Raw genomic sequence first — 19039 nt, forward strand, 5'->3', positions numbered from 1 at the left:
AGTTAAGTAACAAAAGGACGAACAAGTAACTTTTTAAGTACAGACTGCATTCCATTTCCTTTGAATGGCCATGCTTCTCTCATTAAAATATGATGTGAAGCCAAAGTGAATCAATTCTGTAATCAAATATTCACAATAGTAATGTCAAAGAAAAAAGGAATGTTATTTCACATACATCAAAAATTCCTGCACAGTGATGTTGTCTTCTGAAGCAGGACAAATGGTCCTGCTTGCCTAATAGCTCTTGCAGCAGAATCTGAGAATCTTGCAGCCTGGGAGCAGTGGCACAACCACTAAGATACTTTGCTTCCTTTAGGTGTGGCTGTTCTAAAATTCATTTATTAGGATGCCAGAGGACTTGTATATAGAGGTGTTTTTTTTTAAAAAAAAAAGGAAAACCTTTCTCTTTGCTTCAGTCAGTAAAATGCCTTTTCTTAGTCCCTCTTCTGTCCTAAGTAACTCATATTAAAGGTTTGTGTACTATAAATAAAGCTTACTCCTATTCTTCAAACTGTCATCTGTTCAGGCAACTGGGTGCTTATGCATACACAGAGCATACTGTATATGGATCTTTCTAGAGCAGCAAGCAATCCCACCTCTTCTTTCAGGGAAAAAAAATACATATTTCATTCAAAATATGTATAAAAAAGGTCAACATATGGGACAGAGACACAACATCAGATATCTTTATTTGATGTATATAAATAATTTCTTATTTATACTGAGACTTCTAAGACTAGTTATGGTGTCAGGACAACTTACCTATACTTACTTAGAAAAATTAACTCTTTTTTAACGATCCTCTCCCCCCACTGAAAAATAAAAAAGCTTCTTGCATAGCTATCAAAATAAAACTGTACATAACACCTTATTATCTAGATACATGAGGAGGTAACAGCAGTATTCAAACAAGTAACAACAAAATATTGGAAAAAAACCAAAACTAATCAGCAGAAAAAACCAATCAGCAGAAACAAAAGATTTGATCACATGCATTACAGAAGCAACAAATTGCTTTAAAATGTCTGAATAAACAAATACATTTTAGCCAGGCATCCCAACATCCATAAGATTAGCATGAGGCATACTTCTAGCAAGCAAACATTGCACTTCTTGCAAGAAAGCACTTCTCATTATTGGAACACCACTAGGAGTAAATTCTATCAATGTGCCTCCCACAGTAGTTGGATGATCCAAGCTAGTTAGGAAAGAGAGAGGCATCTTGTCATATACTTGGGTCTCAAAACTTTTAAGGGCTTGCAGATCAAAACCAATACCTTGACTTTAACTTGAAATGAAACTGCGACTTTTCAGAGATTACTGAACTCTAATGGCATCCAGCCAGCATGACCAGTGGATAATGAAGAGTGGTCTTTAGGATACCTTTCCTTGTTCTAACAACTACCCTACAGCAACACTTAGCCTCAATATTTCTCTTGCTAGTGGCACAAGTAAGTCCTCTATTCAGGATCATTTACATGATTGCACATTTATTCTATTTGATTTAATACTTACAGAAATGTTGTATGCTGGTTCTAGTGTCACCGGTACTGATATCTTTCCTTGAAGATTTAATTTGGTTAAGTAAAATATCTTTTCTCCTAGAATCCTTTCTCTTTTTACACGACGTATACTGTATAGTCTAAAGCGTACTGCATAATTCCCAATCATCTCAGATTCAATATGATTAAATTTGAATGTCTCAGTGAAGACAGGGCAAGGACCACGCTGGATGCTAGTTTTTGCCCTCTGTTTCTTGATAGGAAGGAGAACCAGGTGTACTTGCCACAGACTTCCACTTGTCCTGCTATAATTTGGAATGTCTGTGACAGCTGTCACTGTTATCAGAAGCCTCTGTTCCTGTGAGTCATAGTCGAAAGTCACATCCAAGGTGCCATATTTAGCTTCTGGTTCTGGATCAAAAGTTTTAGGGAGCTGTGATGATGATCCTTGGACTGACAGATCCTAAATAAGATAGAAAAAAGTGGATTTACATTTATGTACATCTGTTCAAATATCTATATTGCTACTGATATATATGAATAAAAGTAATTTATGTATGTGTATGCTTTTATTACAAAGAATAAATTGAAAATAATGTCTTCGCTTGCATTATAGGAAGTTTTTGTTCATTTCACACACAGAGCAATCAAATATTCTATTAAGGACATATGTACAGCAACAAGAATATGCTTTTATAGATTGCAAAAAGAGCTAAAATGGGATATGTGGAAGAGAATATCCAAAGTCTTATTGGATCTTATAACAGAGGGGAGAATTTGAAGATTTAGAGGAGAAGTGCCTTAAACTAAAGAGATGCATAAATGATTTGAGACGTGAAATACTCTGCATACTGTCTAATAGAATTGTGAAAAACATATTTTAAACTACATGTAGACAAGGATTTGACTCAGCAAGATGCCTTATGTTGTGGAATATATATGTACTTTGTGTTGCCATAAAGCCTTATCTGACAGTTCTAGTCGCTGGAAAACAGGAAGCCTCTTCTAGCTAAAGCTGCTGAATGACACCTTGATGCAGCTGTTTCACTATTAGAAGCATATGCATGTTGTTGGGGGAGTTGATTCGCAAAGCAGTTTCAAAACTTTTTTTTTTTTTGTATGAACATTCATTGATGCAAAACACCCCTTCAAAGCTCTGTGCAGCCCTAGTGATTATTATGTTTTATAATCTATGGTTACAACAATAAATGTATTCTGATTCTGAATGACACTATGGATGATGGATTTTTGTTTCATGGAGCCACACAATTATCAATGTTTCATATAGTTGCAGTAGTTGTGCCGTATTGTAGCTTTTCATTAAAACGCAATAAAAAACAATAAAGACACACCATTTTAAACAAAATTGTACTGAATGTAATAACAACTATAATAAATGTAAATATAAAACAAAATTGCATGACAAACTTTTGGCCAAATTGGTTATTATACAGAAGCAAGGACTACAAAAAATTACAGAACTAAAAGCAAAATTAGGTGACATTCACAGTATAACTTTTGTGTGAATAGCTTTTAAAATGTAAACAGCAGGTGGTGGTAATCTGAATTAGGTGCCTGATGTAGCAGGTAGGAGGGTTTTAAATCATTATTTTGCATGCATAAACAAAAGTGACAGAGCTTGCATAATGTAATGATGCCATTTGATACAAATGCTGGGTCCTACAAATGCCTCTGGATAGTTATACAATCAACAACTCGTCCATCTTTCCTTAATTCCTTGATTCTCTTTTACAAAGTATGCATTTAGAGGAAGGGAAGGAAAATGGGCCTAATTTTAAATGAAGTATCATGGAGTTCAAGAGGTAGATGCAGATATCATAATTTTGTCTGCTCCTCTAAGGCTGAACTTCAAATCTCAGTTTGTTATGTAAAAGTAAAAAGGTAACGTTTCTTCTAGTTGAGCTTGAGTTCTGGTGATTTCATGGGCATGTCTACATAGGTTTTTTGGCAACAATAGGGAAGCAGTTTGCCACTGCCTTCTCACAGGATGTTTTACGACTTCCAGTCTAGTCTACAACCCTGGATTTTCAGGTCTCTCCTATCCAAGCACTAACCAAGTTAGACCCTGCTTAGCTTTTTGAGAATAGCTGAAATCAGCTAGGTGCAGCGTCCCTACTTGATTGCATATAATGCAAGAGGACAGAAGTAGCAACCTTCTGATGGTCAGAGGCAACAGTTAACACTTGTGGAGAGGGCCAGAGTCAAAATAACATATAGCCAACAAGTCTCTGTTATATTCTTTTTGTTGTGAACTGTGGTAAGTATATAATCTGGCATACAATTAGAGCTTTCATGTGTTTCCTACTTCAAAATGGGAGGAAAATGCATTATTAACAGAGGTCAAGAGTTGTGTGCAGTTGGGGAGCATAGTATGCCTCAAAGTAGGGAAATATAACTATTAGCTCAGGAGCTCTACTTATCCTACAGTATATTCTTACAGGACTTACACCGTAGAACTTTAATGTGAAGACCCCAAGACTTTACTATGCACTACAACATAGTAAAACAGTGCTCTTACACTGGCCTTCCTTCTGTAAACACCAAGAGTTTTGACATCTCTGTTATCAATTAACCTGAGAGAAAGTGTTTAAAAAGGTTTTTTTATTATTATTGTTTCTCAGAAAGCACATATGTAGACCAATAGATACCTGTCAATACACAACAGAAGTCCAACTGAGCTGCAAAACTCAGAGAACTTGCTTCATTTTATGCTAAACAGTTTGCGGAAGACTGTTTACCTCTGGGCTAAGGACAGCAGTACTATCACTAGGTACATCTTCTTCATATCCTTTGTTATGGAAACTTTCTATTTCATGCCCATTACTTCCTTCACTTGGGCATTTATAAGAACATCTTGGACTGTTGCTGCACTGAGAGAATTCACATTTGCTCTCACCAACTTCAGAAGGCGTACGGGAGAGATGCGGAGAGCCACTATCATCCTGGTATGGTGGAGGCTGCAATTCATCAAGGGGAGGTGTTTGTCTCATTCTTTGAATACAGTCTGCTGTGAAGAAATGACAGCATAGACTTTCATTTTGTAAGTAAGATGGCTAGGAGGTAAGCACAGGATTTGTTTAGCTAGACCATATTCAAAGTGGAGTTCTAATCTAAAAAGAAATGTACTGAGCTTAGTCTACATATCCTGCTAATGCTTCATAGATCCTGATAAGTGTTTGTCCACTCCAATCTTCCAAAATAACCCATTTTTGCTAATTTTCATCTTCTGTCCAACTATATTTCAACCTTGTATATGCAAAAGAAACCCACTATTACATTCTCATATACACCCTCTTTTCTGGATTATAACTTTGCCTTGAATAATAATCTTGCATCTGTCACTATGCATAATACTTGCTTGACTGCTATTATTTAGCTCATGTCCTGATCCTACATTCAGTTAGTTGTGATTTTGCAAAGTACTGTATATCAAGGACATTTGTCCTTGCATTATACTTGTCAAAAACAATAGCCAAATTATCATAAATGGACTTACTTATGTGATTTAGTTAATTACTGAAATGAATCAACTAAAATATTTTATCTGATTAAAAAGATAACCCTTCATAATAAGATACTTTAAAATTTATACCCAGGTATAAAATATTGAGGTGGCATTCCATATTCTATCTCTATCACAATGAAAGGACTGCATCTTTTAGAATAAAGTGGTTGATATGTCACAAACATGCATCATTGGGAAACAAGCATGCTTTTTTCTTTTCAAAATCAGTATTTCATCATATGCACATTAATGAAGATATAATCAATCAATTATTCAATTTAACATTAAACAAACCTAAAAAAGAGTAATTAAAGTTTGCAAATCAATGGAGCACCATAATATATTTTAAAGCAGGAGAGACAGAAGAAACTCTAAGGAGAAATAATCAAGCAGATCTGTAAGGAGATCCATTACCATTCCCCCACCCATTTACCACAAAACAAAAACAAAAAAATTCATTAGCTAAGATTTATATAATGAAAGTTTCAAGTAGAATGTTTGAGAATGTTTATTTTTTGAAAATGTATGCACTGTCAGTAGCAAGTGACTCCTGGCACTTTACAAATATTAGCCCCTTCTAAAATTTGCCTAAGTCTATTCTCTAGAGGAAAAAAGAGTTGGAAAAACTATTAATGCTACAAACCAATTTCAGTGGATTGTGAACAAGTTCCTGGAGGAAAAAAAAAATAACAATCTTTAACTATTAACATTAATGTTTTAATTGCAATCTCCATCCTGCCCCCCTCAGCTTCAATGTCTTCAGTTGTTCAGTTTCTTACTTTAGTCTTTCATATTAGCACCTTCAAAAAACACAGTATTAATGCCAGTGATTTTGCATGCCCTCCAGCATTCCAAAGGTCTCTATCATCTCTTCTTACTCTTGTCTAATATTCAGTTTTTGCAAACTATATATATTTTTTGTTTCATTAACATCTGGAAACTGTTGTCTCATTTTTGTGGTTCAAAACCTCTAGCTTCTTTTTTATTCCTTTAAATTAGTACAACATGGAAGACCTACATATTGTTATTAATTATCACCCTGATTCTATCAAGTTTCCTTAGGACTGTACAGCTTGATTATTTTTGCAAGTAATGCTTTGTAATCAGGGCTCTTTTCATTCTGTGGTATACTCTGATACGCCCCACCCCCTTTTTCTGCTATTCTTTTTTATGCAGCATTCTTCATGTCTATTTTTAATCTAACCTAAATTTCAAAAGTTTTAATCCTTCAGGGGCTTCTAGGCAAAAGTTAAAACAATTTAAATAAAACATAAAATGAAATACATGTTTAAAAATTAAACAAAATCCTTTATTCTGAAATATTAAATACCCGCAGAGGTTTCTACTATGTTACTCCAGTGTACTGAGTGTAAATGGAATTTTCATGTTTTAATATTTTTGGAGTTCATCTCACCAAATAATCTTGCTCTGTATAAAGAGTATAGAATATCAATAATAAATATTTAATGAAGACATGCAACTTTTTCCTCCCTCCTTTATTTTCAAACAAAAAAATTATACATGTGAAATTACACAAGTGCACACAGCTATCTTACAAGGAAACAAGTTTTCTCGGGTTCCAGTTACAAAAGTTTTACTTATAAAATCTATTTACCAAAATTAAAATAATAAATATGAAAGATACAGTGAGAAAATAAATATGTGTTATGAGCAGTGAAGACAGGTAATTTTGTGATAGTTGTAACTTTACAGGGGTTGGCAAAAAAAAAAAAAAAATTAAAAATATCCAGAAACAAGTTCCACCTAGGATTGAAATTGGCAAGTTATACTCTTATAAGCCACAATCTATCCCCCAAACCTGATTTTTTGTAGTCCCCAAAGCTGTCCCAGCTGTGGGTGCTGAAATTTGGCAGGAAAACACCAAACACAGATAATGCAGTTTTATGCAATTTTAATTATTTAGCTGCTTAAAAAATTAAGATAATCTTTAATATTAAACAAAATCCTTTAAAAATGGTTAGAAAAAACTAGAAAGTCCTGGCTACTGTTCATAGTTGTGACTAATTTCACATTTCCTGGAGAAATTCCATACATAGACTGCATATCTTTAGTGAATCAATAAGATATGTGCAATGGCCTATTTAGAGGAATAAAAGTCAAAGTGGGGGTGGGTTTGGCTATTTTTTTTTCCTGTGAAATCTGCTAAAATGTTAAAATATATGTAAAAAGAATAACAAATACCATGGCAGTTTCTTATTTGTTTAACCAAAGAAATTAAAATTCAGTTTTTTTAAAAAACTCCACTCAAAAGCTGGAAAATTCCAGATTGTTAAGTTATGAAAGACATGACATAATACGTTTCTCCATTAGTTATCAACTTTGTCTAAGGGAAAAGAAGAAAAAGAAAAACTGACAAAATGAAAGAAAAAGGAAGAGAGAAGAAACGAGGAGAGCCATTCACATTCACATGAAGACAGTTTAACTGTCTGGCTTAAACACCGAAATAAGTATCAGTCAGGCACTCCTCTTTTAATTCACTGTCTAAATAGCATTCCCCATCCTGACTCCTTCTAGATATTTTTGCCTATAATTCTCATCAATTAAAATCACTATAATCAGTTACCCATTCTTCATTATTAAAAAAAAGTATAATAAAATAATAGAGCTGGTTATAATATGTATTTTAGCTCTTAGTGTAATTCATACAAGAACAACCTCATTAATGAAAAATTGAAATTGGTAAGAAGTGGATACTATATTTGACATGAACTGAAACAATGTAATTACTAGTTCATTTTCCTGTCCCTAAACAGTTCAATGACTTTCTGCACTAAATGTAAAAATATTTATACTGCATCTATATTTCAGCACACCTTTTCCCCACTTCACTCTCACAGATATTTACAAACAAAATCAAGTGGATCTTCCTCATCAATGCATTTAATTAGTAGTGGTTAATTAGTGGGCAAGGGAAGTCAAGAACAATAAGGGGGAAGAAGCTGGGGAACAGCTCCCCAAAAGGCCTCAGCATATGAATCTACACTAAGGGTATGGTCAAGAACCTGCTCTTGTGAACTGTATTTTTTGTAAAATAATATAGGCAAAAGCATTTATGGTATGTAGGTTTGTCCCTCCACCCCCACCAATTAAACTTAGCAGCTTAAAAGTACAATGAAAGCTTCTGATGTATTTACTATTTACTGTTATTATTTCATGCATTAAACAATTTTGGTATAAAATATAACATTTTAAATACCTTATTTGAAATTACTGTTTTACGCAGCTTGTAAAACACGCCATTTGAAGGTGGTGGATAAGTAGCTAAGTGCTAAGAAATCTGAAAGCTACAGCTGTAAAATGTGGCTAAAATGATTCTGAAACAAACAAATAAAACGATTTTATTGCAGATCCATTTATAAGCTAAATGATTTTATATTCTATTAAAATGTTCCAATGCTCTCTTACAGAGCTATAAACAAATGGCCACTTTGATTTCTTCCATTTTAATATATTGTTATATTTTGGAACTAATCAAACAACAAAAAGACAAAAGCAAATTGATTTTCTTTCCCTTGGTGCAAGCACAGTAGTATATTAATCTGCTCTAACGAATTTTAAAATGTTTCCATAGCCAATTCTATGGAAAAATCAACAAAGATGCAAATTTATTTAACAAAAAAGTGTGTAACAATATTAGAGACGTATTTTCTCTAGTGTCTCAAAGGCATAAAGACCTACTCCCAATATTCTCATCTGAGTATTAAGGGGAACATTAAGCTCCTCCTTTTTTCTATGTATAAATTATACAAAACTTAGGGACAGAAAAAAAATATACTGTAAAATGAAAGAACATGGTGGTACGAATGAGATGGAATCAGAGAACCGCTAAAGTTTTTCCTGAATGCTGTTCCTCGACAGCTATATTATAATTAAGGCATAAAAAATCAAAAGTGGTTTGATCATAAAGATGTGCAGATTAATAAGAAATACAGATTTGCATACAAAGTGTGCAACAATACCCCTCAAAGGCCCACCTTCAGTCTTTATGGAACTTGAAAATACAATGTAAGTCCCTCTTAAAGAAAGGAAGGTTTGGCCATCAAGGAGAAATAATAGAAATTAATTCCTGCAGTTAAGGAAAGGGGACTTTTTCCTTTTCTGGAACATTTTAGCCAATAAGCTGAGCAAATCTCCAGCCTTACCAGTTAATCAGGGACTAGTCCAAGCATGGGAGGAGCATTATAGAGTTTTGTATGCTGATCCTACATTGTAAATGATAGCGACATTGAACTTGACCAAGTATACAGTTGGCCTCTAGTCTCAGTGTCAGAGGTAACTCAACTGACTCCTTGAAGGCAGGTAAGGGCCCAGTTGTTGACTATGTCCTACCCAAGACTATTAAAATGAATTCAAACTGGTGGACACATCTACTCACAACCTTATTTACATTTATCAATCAAACTGGTCGCACTCCAAAAAAGGGTCACTCACAATAATCATACCAATCTATAAAAAGGGCAACAAGGACAACCCAGTTAATTATAGACCCATTAGCCTTCTGAGTGTGGTTAGCAAATTAAATGTTAAACACTTAAAACATAAGCTACAAGATTGGCTGAAACAGAAGGTATAATTGGGGATGAGCAGGCAGGATTTAGGAAAGGGACATCAACAACAGATCAAAGTTTTGTTCTTCATTACCTTATATAAAAGTATACTCAAAAAATGAAATTCTCTCTGTATGTGGCCTTTTTAGATTTTGAATCCACCTGCGAATCAATACCTAGAAATGTTCTTTGGGAAAAGCTTAAGAACACATCTATTGATAGATGCCTTCTTTTTTTGCTGCAGGATTTATATTCAAGGATTACTTTAAGAGTTAGGTTTAACTCACTTGAGTCCCTCTATCTGGCACAATATGCATGCAAGAGGAGTTTGTCAGGGATGTATCTTAGCTCCTTCTTTGTTTAATATATACATTAATTCTACGGTTGATATTTTATATAATCCTAATTTTCATACTCTCCAAAATAGCAGGGTGCAATATCTCCATACTTCTTTATACAGACAATGCTACTATTATATCATAGACCCTATTGGACTTAAAAAGAACAGTAACAGACACATTTCACTTTAGCAAGCAAAACCATCTGGTACTTAATTTCAAAAAACCAAAATTCCTAGTTTTTGCCAAGAGACCAAAAGCTGGATAATAGAGGGGAATAGGGTTAACCAGGTCAATACCTTCAAATATCTTGGGGTAGTCTTCTACTCCAAATGGACCTGGAGTGTACATCATGATTATATAACACATTTAGTCTCAAGATCATCAACTGCTATTAAATGCTTTTTCTTTACAAAAGGTGACCAATTAATACAACTTTCCTTAAAACAAAATCTTTGGCCCAAAACTTATAAGGTGTACAAATGGGAATTTATGCCAAGAAGGACAAACTGGAGCCAGTACAAATGAAATGTTTAAGAACCTATTTGCTGACCCTAACAGGACAGCCAATACCCAGGTTAGACTGGAAACAAGAATGCCTAAAATTCAGATATGAGCTTGGAGGCTGATAGTTAAATATTGGCTGAAAATTCAGTTCTTCCCAACAGGCTTGCCACCTTTAGTTCTTTTTCAAACTAGAAATTGGTAGTAGAACAGATGCTTGCATCATATGGGCTTTCAGCACTATTTTTAATGTTGCTTGGATAAGATCAGGCTTAGCAAACACTCACCCAAATAATTAATGATATGGAACATCATGCTGAAATAAACAAGTTGTCCCAGCATAACAGAATTTGGGTTGTTATGGATATATGGGAACCAGCAAACTATTTAAATACTCTCACGTTCCCATAAGCTGAGAAAACCATTCTTTATACAGTACAGGTAGTCCCTAGTTTAAGAACAGGTTCCGTTCCTAAGGTCTGTCTTTAAGTCAAATTTGTATGTAAACCAGGATTGTATTATTGTATAATACTGTATAAGTATTGTGTAATGAACGCTAACTATTGTGTATTTAACTCCAATTTTGCTACAATAAGCTCTGTTCTTAACTATGGGTCATCTGTAACCCAGGCATTCTTAACCCGGGGACTACCTATAGCTAGATACAACATCCTTCCCTCTGCATTGCTGCAAGGCAGATACGCTAAAATTCCATTAATTGAGCATTCCTGCCCATGTGGTGCTAATGAGATAGAAATAATCAGCTAGGTTTGCTTATTTCACCCATTATGCAACCATGCTGGAAGACTGGATAAGAAACTTGTAAAGTTCATTTTAGAAGATTTTAAATCCTACATTACTTGCTCAGTAGCTAGGGTTTGTGCTGCCTCAGTGGGAATACTATAAGGAAAAAGCTGGTATAAGGATAACCTTCTTTCCTTCCTTCCTCCCTCCCTCCCTCCCTCCCATTTCATTATGCTGCAGTTTTATAGATTACTAGACAATCCATGACCTGTTGGGTCATTGTTTCAGAGATATTTCCTTACCTAAACAGAGAAACAGAATGGGCAAGGGCAAAAAAGCAGTGGGAGTGTGAGCAATTTGTGACTTACTGCCAACTTCCCCATTGACTTTGCTTGTGGGAAGCTGGCAGGGAGCATCAGAAATCTTCCTTCCTTCCTTCCTTCCTTCCTTCCTTCCTTCCTTCCTTCCTTCCTTCCTTCCTTCCTTCCTTCCTTCCGTCCTCCCTCCCCCTTCCTCTTTCCTGCCTCCCTCTTCCTCCCTTCCTCTTCCTTCCTTCCTTCTCCTTCCTCCCTCCTCCCTCCCTCTCTCTCCCCCTTCATTTCCACATATAATATAGGCTTGCACCATTTGCCCTCCCCTCATGACCCTCAGGAGATTCCTGGGTGAAGCCTCCTCCTCCTCTTCAGCTGACCAGCAGAACTGCCTGCCACTTTGCTGGGGGGAGGTGGAACAAAGGGAGCCATGGATCATGAGGAAAATGGCACCCCTGCTCCCCATCCTGGCATGTCCCCAAGGGCCCCCTCCCTCAAGAGAGGAAGAGGGCTCACCTGTCGACCACCAGTACCCCCCAGCCAGCCCTACTTTGCCAGCAGGCATCCAACTCACTCCCTCATCCTTCCCTCTACACCCACAACCATTAAGAGATTTCAAATTTCTCATTTCCAAAGCAGCCAATCGCCACTTGCCTGTCGGGCCTTGCTGCCAGCCAGTTGGGTGCAGGGACAGAGGGAGGTGGGAAAGAGGTCGGGGATATGCCCATGACAATCACATGACCTGGGCTGACCATGATGGCACAGCAGCCCAGCAGTGCTGAAGCAGCCACAAATTCCCCAAATTTCAATCCCATGGGAGTCATGGATCACAGATTTTTGACTCATTCTGTAAGCTAGCCCATTTGAGGTACCTTGGTTCAAAAATTTTTGCCCTATGATGCACCATTTCACCCAGTTGAAGGTTACAGACATGAGAGTTTTAGTAGTATATACTGTAGATAGCTAGATAGCTATATTGTTAAAATACTTTATTCTTTATTTTGGGGACTATTTCATAATAGTTCTGGGTTCATTGTACTTTAGTCCTATATGGCTTTAATGTTATTCTTGAGAATAACTCTGGTCTTAGAGTATATGTGTTGTAATATACTATGGCTTCTATCAGTTCTATATATTTCATTTTTTTAAAAAAATGCAATTTCCTTACAAACTTGCAAAACAAGTAGAAAAGCATACCTTTTGGAAATATTCAATAATAATTACATTAACATTTTATGCATTCAAATTCTTTTGAAACATAAAGGCGATGGTTTAACTAGATAGAATACAGCACTTACTTATAGTGAGAAATGTGCATTGTAACATCCGTTTGGTTAATGTTACAATATTAAGAGGTGATCACAGCTGCAACAGAATTAGTTTCTATAGCAACCAAGAAGAAATAATGTGATGAAGTGCATTGTAATATACAAAGATAGGTTCCTTACAAACAGGATTATTTTGATAAATTTTAGCTAGTTTTTTAAATTATTAAAACATTTCCTCTAAATTATTCTTCTGTTTTTTAGACCTTAATATATGGCTCATGCAAATCTAGCTCAGCTCCCACACAGAGTAACTTGCAATTTATTTTCCCTCAATTAAATTCAAGATGAAATAATAATAATAATGAAATTCTACTTTAATTTTCAACTATGATTATCATTCCATTAAAACAAAGGCATATATTAAATGTATTTTTAGTAATTCCTTACACAGTATACCATATGGGCAATGCTTCAAAATGCAAAGTCACCATAAAGAACATCAGGAAGGGCTTGTGGTTTAATACTAATGAGACATACATCAGCTTTTATGTCTGTTTTTATGGCCTGAATAGAAGCAAACCAATTTATTAGTATATAAGATTTTACATACATATATATATATATAGAGAGAGAGAGAGAGAGAGAGAGCGCGTGCGCGCAAGATTTTAAATTTATGAACGTATTCGTTTTTAAAACCAGTATATCTTTAGGCTTTCAAATGGTATTTAAACTGATACATCTTCTTGTTACGGCAATTAATTACAAGCATATGTCTAAGCCTTTTATGCATTTTGCCCTTATAATGCAACCCATTACTGTGGCTCACTTTATCCCCCTGAGTTCTAAAGTATCTTTGGAGTTGCCATGGATACCAGTGACATGCTTTCTCCCAAACTGCTTTGTGTGTCTTATCAAACACCAGAAACTGACACAGTAGGAATCTGAGCCATCTATACTGGATGGTTTTCTACTCTCTTGATACCACTCCTTAAGTTTACTACCCCCTCTCAGAAACAAGCTGTACTTAAGTTCTAGATGAAATACATCAGTAACTATTTTCATTTTAAAAAAGGGAATTAAATGATTTGCAGAGATAAAATTGATCATATCCCTCCTAAATGTGCTAATTCAATGTGAGATTGCGCTTTTAGCTGTTTCTTTTTGTAGTAATTTGTGAATAATAATACTGAAGTTCCCAAGTAAAATACAAATAGCATTCAGTTTAAGAGCCAGCTTAGAACATGAGTTACACATTAGTCCTATTCATAAATATTATCAATGTATAGAACATTTTACATATTATCCGGTGGAATAAACTTAGCAGATACTCCGTTTATATCTCTTCTTTTCCTCAAGTAGAATTCAAAAGAGCATAGATTGAGTTCCGGAGTATTGTGTTATTTAGACACTGATTAGATCCAGATTCATCTTCAGCAAAATCTGTGCTTTCAGGCCATAGCCTGGAAGCAAAAATCTTTTTCATCATTCTTTGTCTTCCAAACTTTCTTCTAAAAGCAGAGGATGACATAAAGACAGTTTACCCAATGTTATTTTCACACCTTTTGGAAACTTAGTTTTCTTTGTCTTAAGTTCAAGTTAGATTCTTTTCAGGGTATCTGAGCAGGACAATACAGTCAAAATGGTAGCAGCGGCTATGCAATTGAACTCCAATCCTTTTTTCCCCACAGTTGTGGAAACCCCTGATCCTCCTATGCTAATTTGCAAACTGATCCTGAAACCACTCATTACATACACTTTCTGTAAAACCTGGATAAGAAGACACAACATTACTTATTGATCTATGCATGTATTTATGCTGTATGTCATCCTTCAAAAGCAGATTATAAGAACACAACTTAATATGAATTAACAAAATAGAAAATGTGCATCACACTGTCACAATAAAAACTTACATAGGTACACTGTGATGCAAGCACAAAAGAAGCAGAATTTGCATTACAATGTATCAATGTGCATTTTTTCATTTGTCCCATGGATGTCCATAGTCCTGAGGCCTCAGAACATACAACTGTCCCCTATTAAACAACCTGATTAATCAATGGTTGGATTATGGCATACTGGCAGCCAGGTGCACAATGATTTGTCCACCACAGTGAGGCCTTGTGCTCACTACTGATAGTCTGTGAAATCAAGGAGTTAATGTACTTTTCAGAGAATAAAGACAAAGATGGTCTCAAGACCATTTCAACTTCTATTTGTTTTTATCTTGATCAGTTTGAGAGCATCTCAAATTAGGTTTTTGGAAGCTGTCATTTGCATCATCTGCATCCAGCTAATGAGTAAATGTCTTTTCAGTATTCAAAATGAATATTACTGAAAAATATATTATTATACTAGGGATTGGAAAAGTGAAAACTAGGACTATATGAAATTTGGTTGCTGCTGACATTATACTTAAGACTGTATTAGAGTTGCTTAAAATACAATTGAAACTTTGTCAGCATTAGAACAACTAGCTAACGTTTCTCTGCCTAATGAATTCATCTACTTGATTTTGAAGATGAAACAAACTGACTGCATGAAACCCGATACTGAGTAAAACCAGATTTGTAGCTAAAAAAACAACTAGTAATGCAATTATATAAACTAATTTTGATAAATACATATTGAAAAAAACTGGCTAAGCAAGTAAAAACCTAGTCTAAAGCCAGTATCATCTAAAGCATTTTTATTTCAATTTGTGGCCCAAAGCCAGATTCCATCAAAAGTCTTCAGCATGCAGATAGGTTGTGAGTGAGTCAATTCCAGAGGAATAGCTATATTAATTCTGTTTGTGGTAAAAATGACTTTGCATCACCTTAAAAATAGATATTATTGTCACATGTGTTTTCTTGAACTAGAGACCAAGGATGAAAAGGCCAAGATGATTAATAAGAAATCTTTGATATTTCTAGACAAGTATTCAAGAGTTCAAATATTTTTAAAATTAGAAAAAAGACATATTTGTTTATGACATTATCTTTCTAGCAATATAGTACTACTTTACACTTGTGAGTAACAGGGGAAATAGAGTCTAATTTTCTGATGAATTCAATAATTCAGTGCTGGAGCTTTCCTTTCAATACCTTTTACTAAAATTTGTAAAATGCAGTTACATTGACAGCAGTCACATGTCCTGAATAGTTCTAATGTTTCCCCAGTTTTTTTTAAATCTTACCACTTTATGTCAGATTTGGGCTCCATAATTTATATGAGAAAGCCTCTAGATAATAAACAGCAAAAATTCAGTGAAGACATATATTTTATTGGAGGACAAGCAGATGAATGAACTTCTGCCTTTATCACTATGTCCATTAGAGAGTTGACTAGATATTATTACACAATTGGCATTTGGGCAGTTGCATAGCCTAGACCTGCAGTTATGTCTATTACATACTCCATTATTACTAATGAACATTTCTTTATTTAATGTATTTGTAACTCACATACTTCCCATGTGATCAGCCTGGTAAAATAACCATTTTCAATTAAGAGAGTACTGATAAGAGAGAGAAAAACCTGCTCCAGGCTAAGAGAGAAGTATTAGTCCTTGGCTAAAGATCACTTATGCAAATGATGCAGCAATTTCATCCGAGACTTATGAAAGACAACAGTGGTTCTCTGCCATTTTCTCTTTTATACTCCCAGGCCCAGAGCCATAAGCAGAGATGGCTTCAAGTTCTATGATAAGTCTAACTTAATCAACCCATATTTATTTGCTTATATGATTTATAGAGTCACCCATCTCACCTATGACTCTGGGCAGCATACAAAGATTAAAATCTTCATAATATATAACCTCTGATGCTCTGGTTAAATTAAATAACCCCAAACAACAAGCCACATTACCACCAGAATTCATCTAACCCCTTGGCCCAAATGCCTGGAAGATTTCCAAAAGGCTAACAGGGTCAGGGCCATCAGGATCTCTGGGGGGATGCTTTTCCACAGGGCAAGCACAACCATAGAGGAGACATGACTTTGGGATCCAACAACATAGCATTATTTAATGGCAGGGACTCAGAGCATGCCCTCCCTGTTAGACCTGGTGGCAGAAACAATGGGGGATAGGCAGTCCCACAAATTGCCTGGTCCTATGCCATGTAGGGCTTTATAGGCAGTGACCAGCACCTTGAATTGGACCTGGAAGCCTACTACACTGCTGCATTCTAGACCAGCTGCAGTTCTGAATCCACTTCAAGAGCAGCCCCACATAGAATACATTACAGTAATCTAAACAGGAAGTAACTAAGACATGGGTCATTGTGAACAAGGCCTCCCAGTCCAGGAATGGGCACAGTTGGTGCACAAAACAAACCTGTGCAAAGCCCCCCCACAATCCATGGCTGCCACCTGCTCTTCCAGAAGTAGCTGTGAGTTCAAGTGGACCCCCAAATTGTACACCAGCTTTGACTGGGGAAGTAAACCACCAGACAGAATTAAATATAGAAAATCTCCAGAGTCAGGGGGCCTTAAAACCCACAGCCACTCAGTCTTGCCAGGGCTGAGTGAAGCCTATTCCATCCAAATACCAAGAAAGGATCTTGGCAGCACTGTTTGGTCAACCCAGGGCAGTGATGTATAGTTGGTTATCATTAGCACACGGGTGTTGATACTGCACCCAGTGTCAACAGATTACCTTACCCAGAGGCTTCATGTAGATGTTGAATAGAAGCAGGGAGAGAATAGAGCCCTGAGGCACCCCACAAAGCAGAGGTATTTGTATCAACATCTTTCCCCCACCAACACAGACTGGAACCATCCTGAAGAAAGGAGAACCACCATAACATTGTACCTCCTAATCCCCTGAGCCAGCTCAGAAGGATGCCATGATCAATGGTATCAAAGGCTGCTAAGAGGTCAAGGGCCAGGATGGATGCACTACCCCTATCCCAACCACACCAAAAGTCATTGATTAACATGATCAGTGCCATCTCAGTACTATGGTCAGGCTGGAATCTTGATTGAAAGGGGTCCAGATAATCTGTTTCTTCCAGGGCCTTCTGTAGCTGTAAGCTGACCACCTTCTCAACAACTTTCCCCAAAAAGGGAAGGTTGGAGACTGGACTAAAATTGTCCAGATCTATTGGGTCCACCAATGGCCTCTTATGGAGAAGACAGACTCTTTCAAGGAGGTTGTAACCACCCCTTCCCACAGATAAGCATTTACTATCACCTGGACCCAATCACCTGTCACCTCCCAGAAGAACTTAATCAGCCAGGAAAGACAGGGGTCTAAAATACAAGTGGCTGAACCCACAGCTCCGGGGACCCTGTCCACTTCATTAGGGTCAACATTTTCAATCTCCTCCCAAATAGCAGGCAAAACTGTGGCTCAGGCAACTCCACAGAACCTGTATAGTCCAAGTCCAGCTCCAAGCAAATATGAGTGATTTTACCTGAAAGTGCATAGAATCCTCACAGTGGCCCTGCAGGTGTTCTCCTAGCCCCTCCTTACCTTACCACTCTGCATCTCTAATTTTTCTAGTTTGGGAAAATAGATTGAGCTTCTCTGATGTCCAGAGGCAAGAGATAGCTATCCCTTCATGCTGTTAGAACTACTATGCAGCAGATAATAATAGTCACCTGTTTCACTACATATTCAAAATGTTGGGAGTGATCAGCTTTCTATTCTTTGCGATTCACATCTACTAAATATACACTCTTATTAGCTCTATTTTTAATCTGCCACTCATATAGTATACTTAAAATTCTGAACATGTTTACATTATCCAAACAGCAGGCTAATGGATCTCCAAAGTAGGCAGTCATGCATAATTCAAATCAGTATCCTAAGGCTTGCAACTTCAAGTAAAAAGTGCTTCTAAATTAGATAGGGTGTGACTTTAACATGAAAAAGTGTAACTAATTTCCTTCTTTATCTGACAAATTGATGCATTTTGTAAAGAACTGACATTAATGTGCAGTATGCATATAATAGTGCATTTGTAAATTTCTGGTAAAGTGATGAACTGCTACAAAATAAAGTAAACATGATGGCTGTAAAACAAGTCAATGAAATTACTCAAAGTTTAAAATAACTCAGCAAGTAAAAAAAACCAAAAAACAAAACAAAAGGAGATTTTAAGAGACTACTGTACAAACTCCTAGATTTCTGGATAGCCTTGGAGAAAAGCAGTACATTCAAAAGTTCCATAGAGCAAACAGTATGTCATTCAGATAATCTGCAAAAGCCTAGACTGATTTTTAAAAATTAACAGAGGAAGTAGAGGGGGACAATCCAGGGTGCAACTATATTAGCAAAATTGGAAGGCATT

At 36.1% G+C, this 19039-nt stretch overlaps 1 protein-coding gene across 2 annotated transcripts in view; it reads right to left on the reverse strand.

Annotated features, from left to right (window-relative positions):
- SYT14 (synaptotagmin 14) overlaps positions 1-19039 on the reverse strand; it is an 85369-nt gene that overhangs the window by 24951 nt on the left and 41379 nt on the right. For both annotated transcript variants that reach the window (XM_088147196.1, XM_088147202.1), the window contains 2 exons: positions 4262-4530; positions 1516-1965 (listed from right to left, as the gene is read on the reverse strand). In XM_088147196.1, the coding sequence (XP_088003322.1) occupies positions 1516-1965; positions 4262-4530 (719 nt within the window). The remainder of the gene's footprint in view (positions 1-1515; positions 1966-4261; positions 4531-19039) is intronic.

The sequence above is a fragment of the Python bivittatus genome, unplaced genomic scaffold (genome assembly GCF_059951505.1).
Source record: "Python bivittatus isolate LINGU-HERP-01145 unplaced genomic scaffold, Pbiv_v1 ctg000020_np1212, whole genome shotgun sequence".
NCBI lineage: Eukaryota > Metazoa > Chordata > Lepidosauria > Squamata > Pythonidae > Python > Python bivittatus.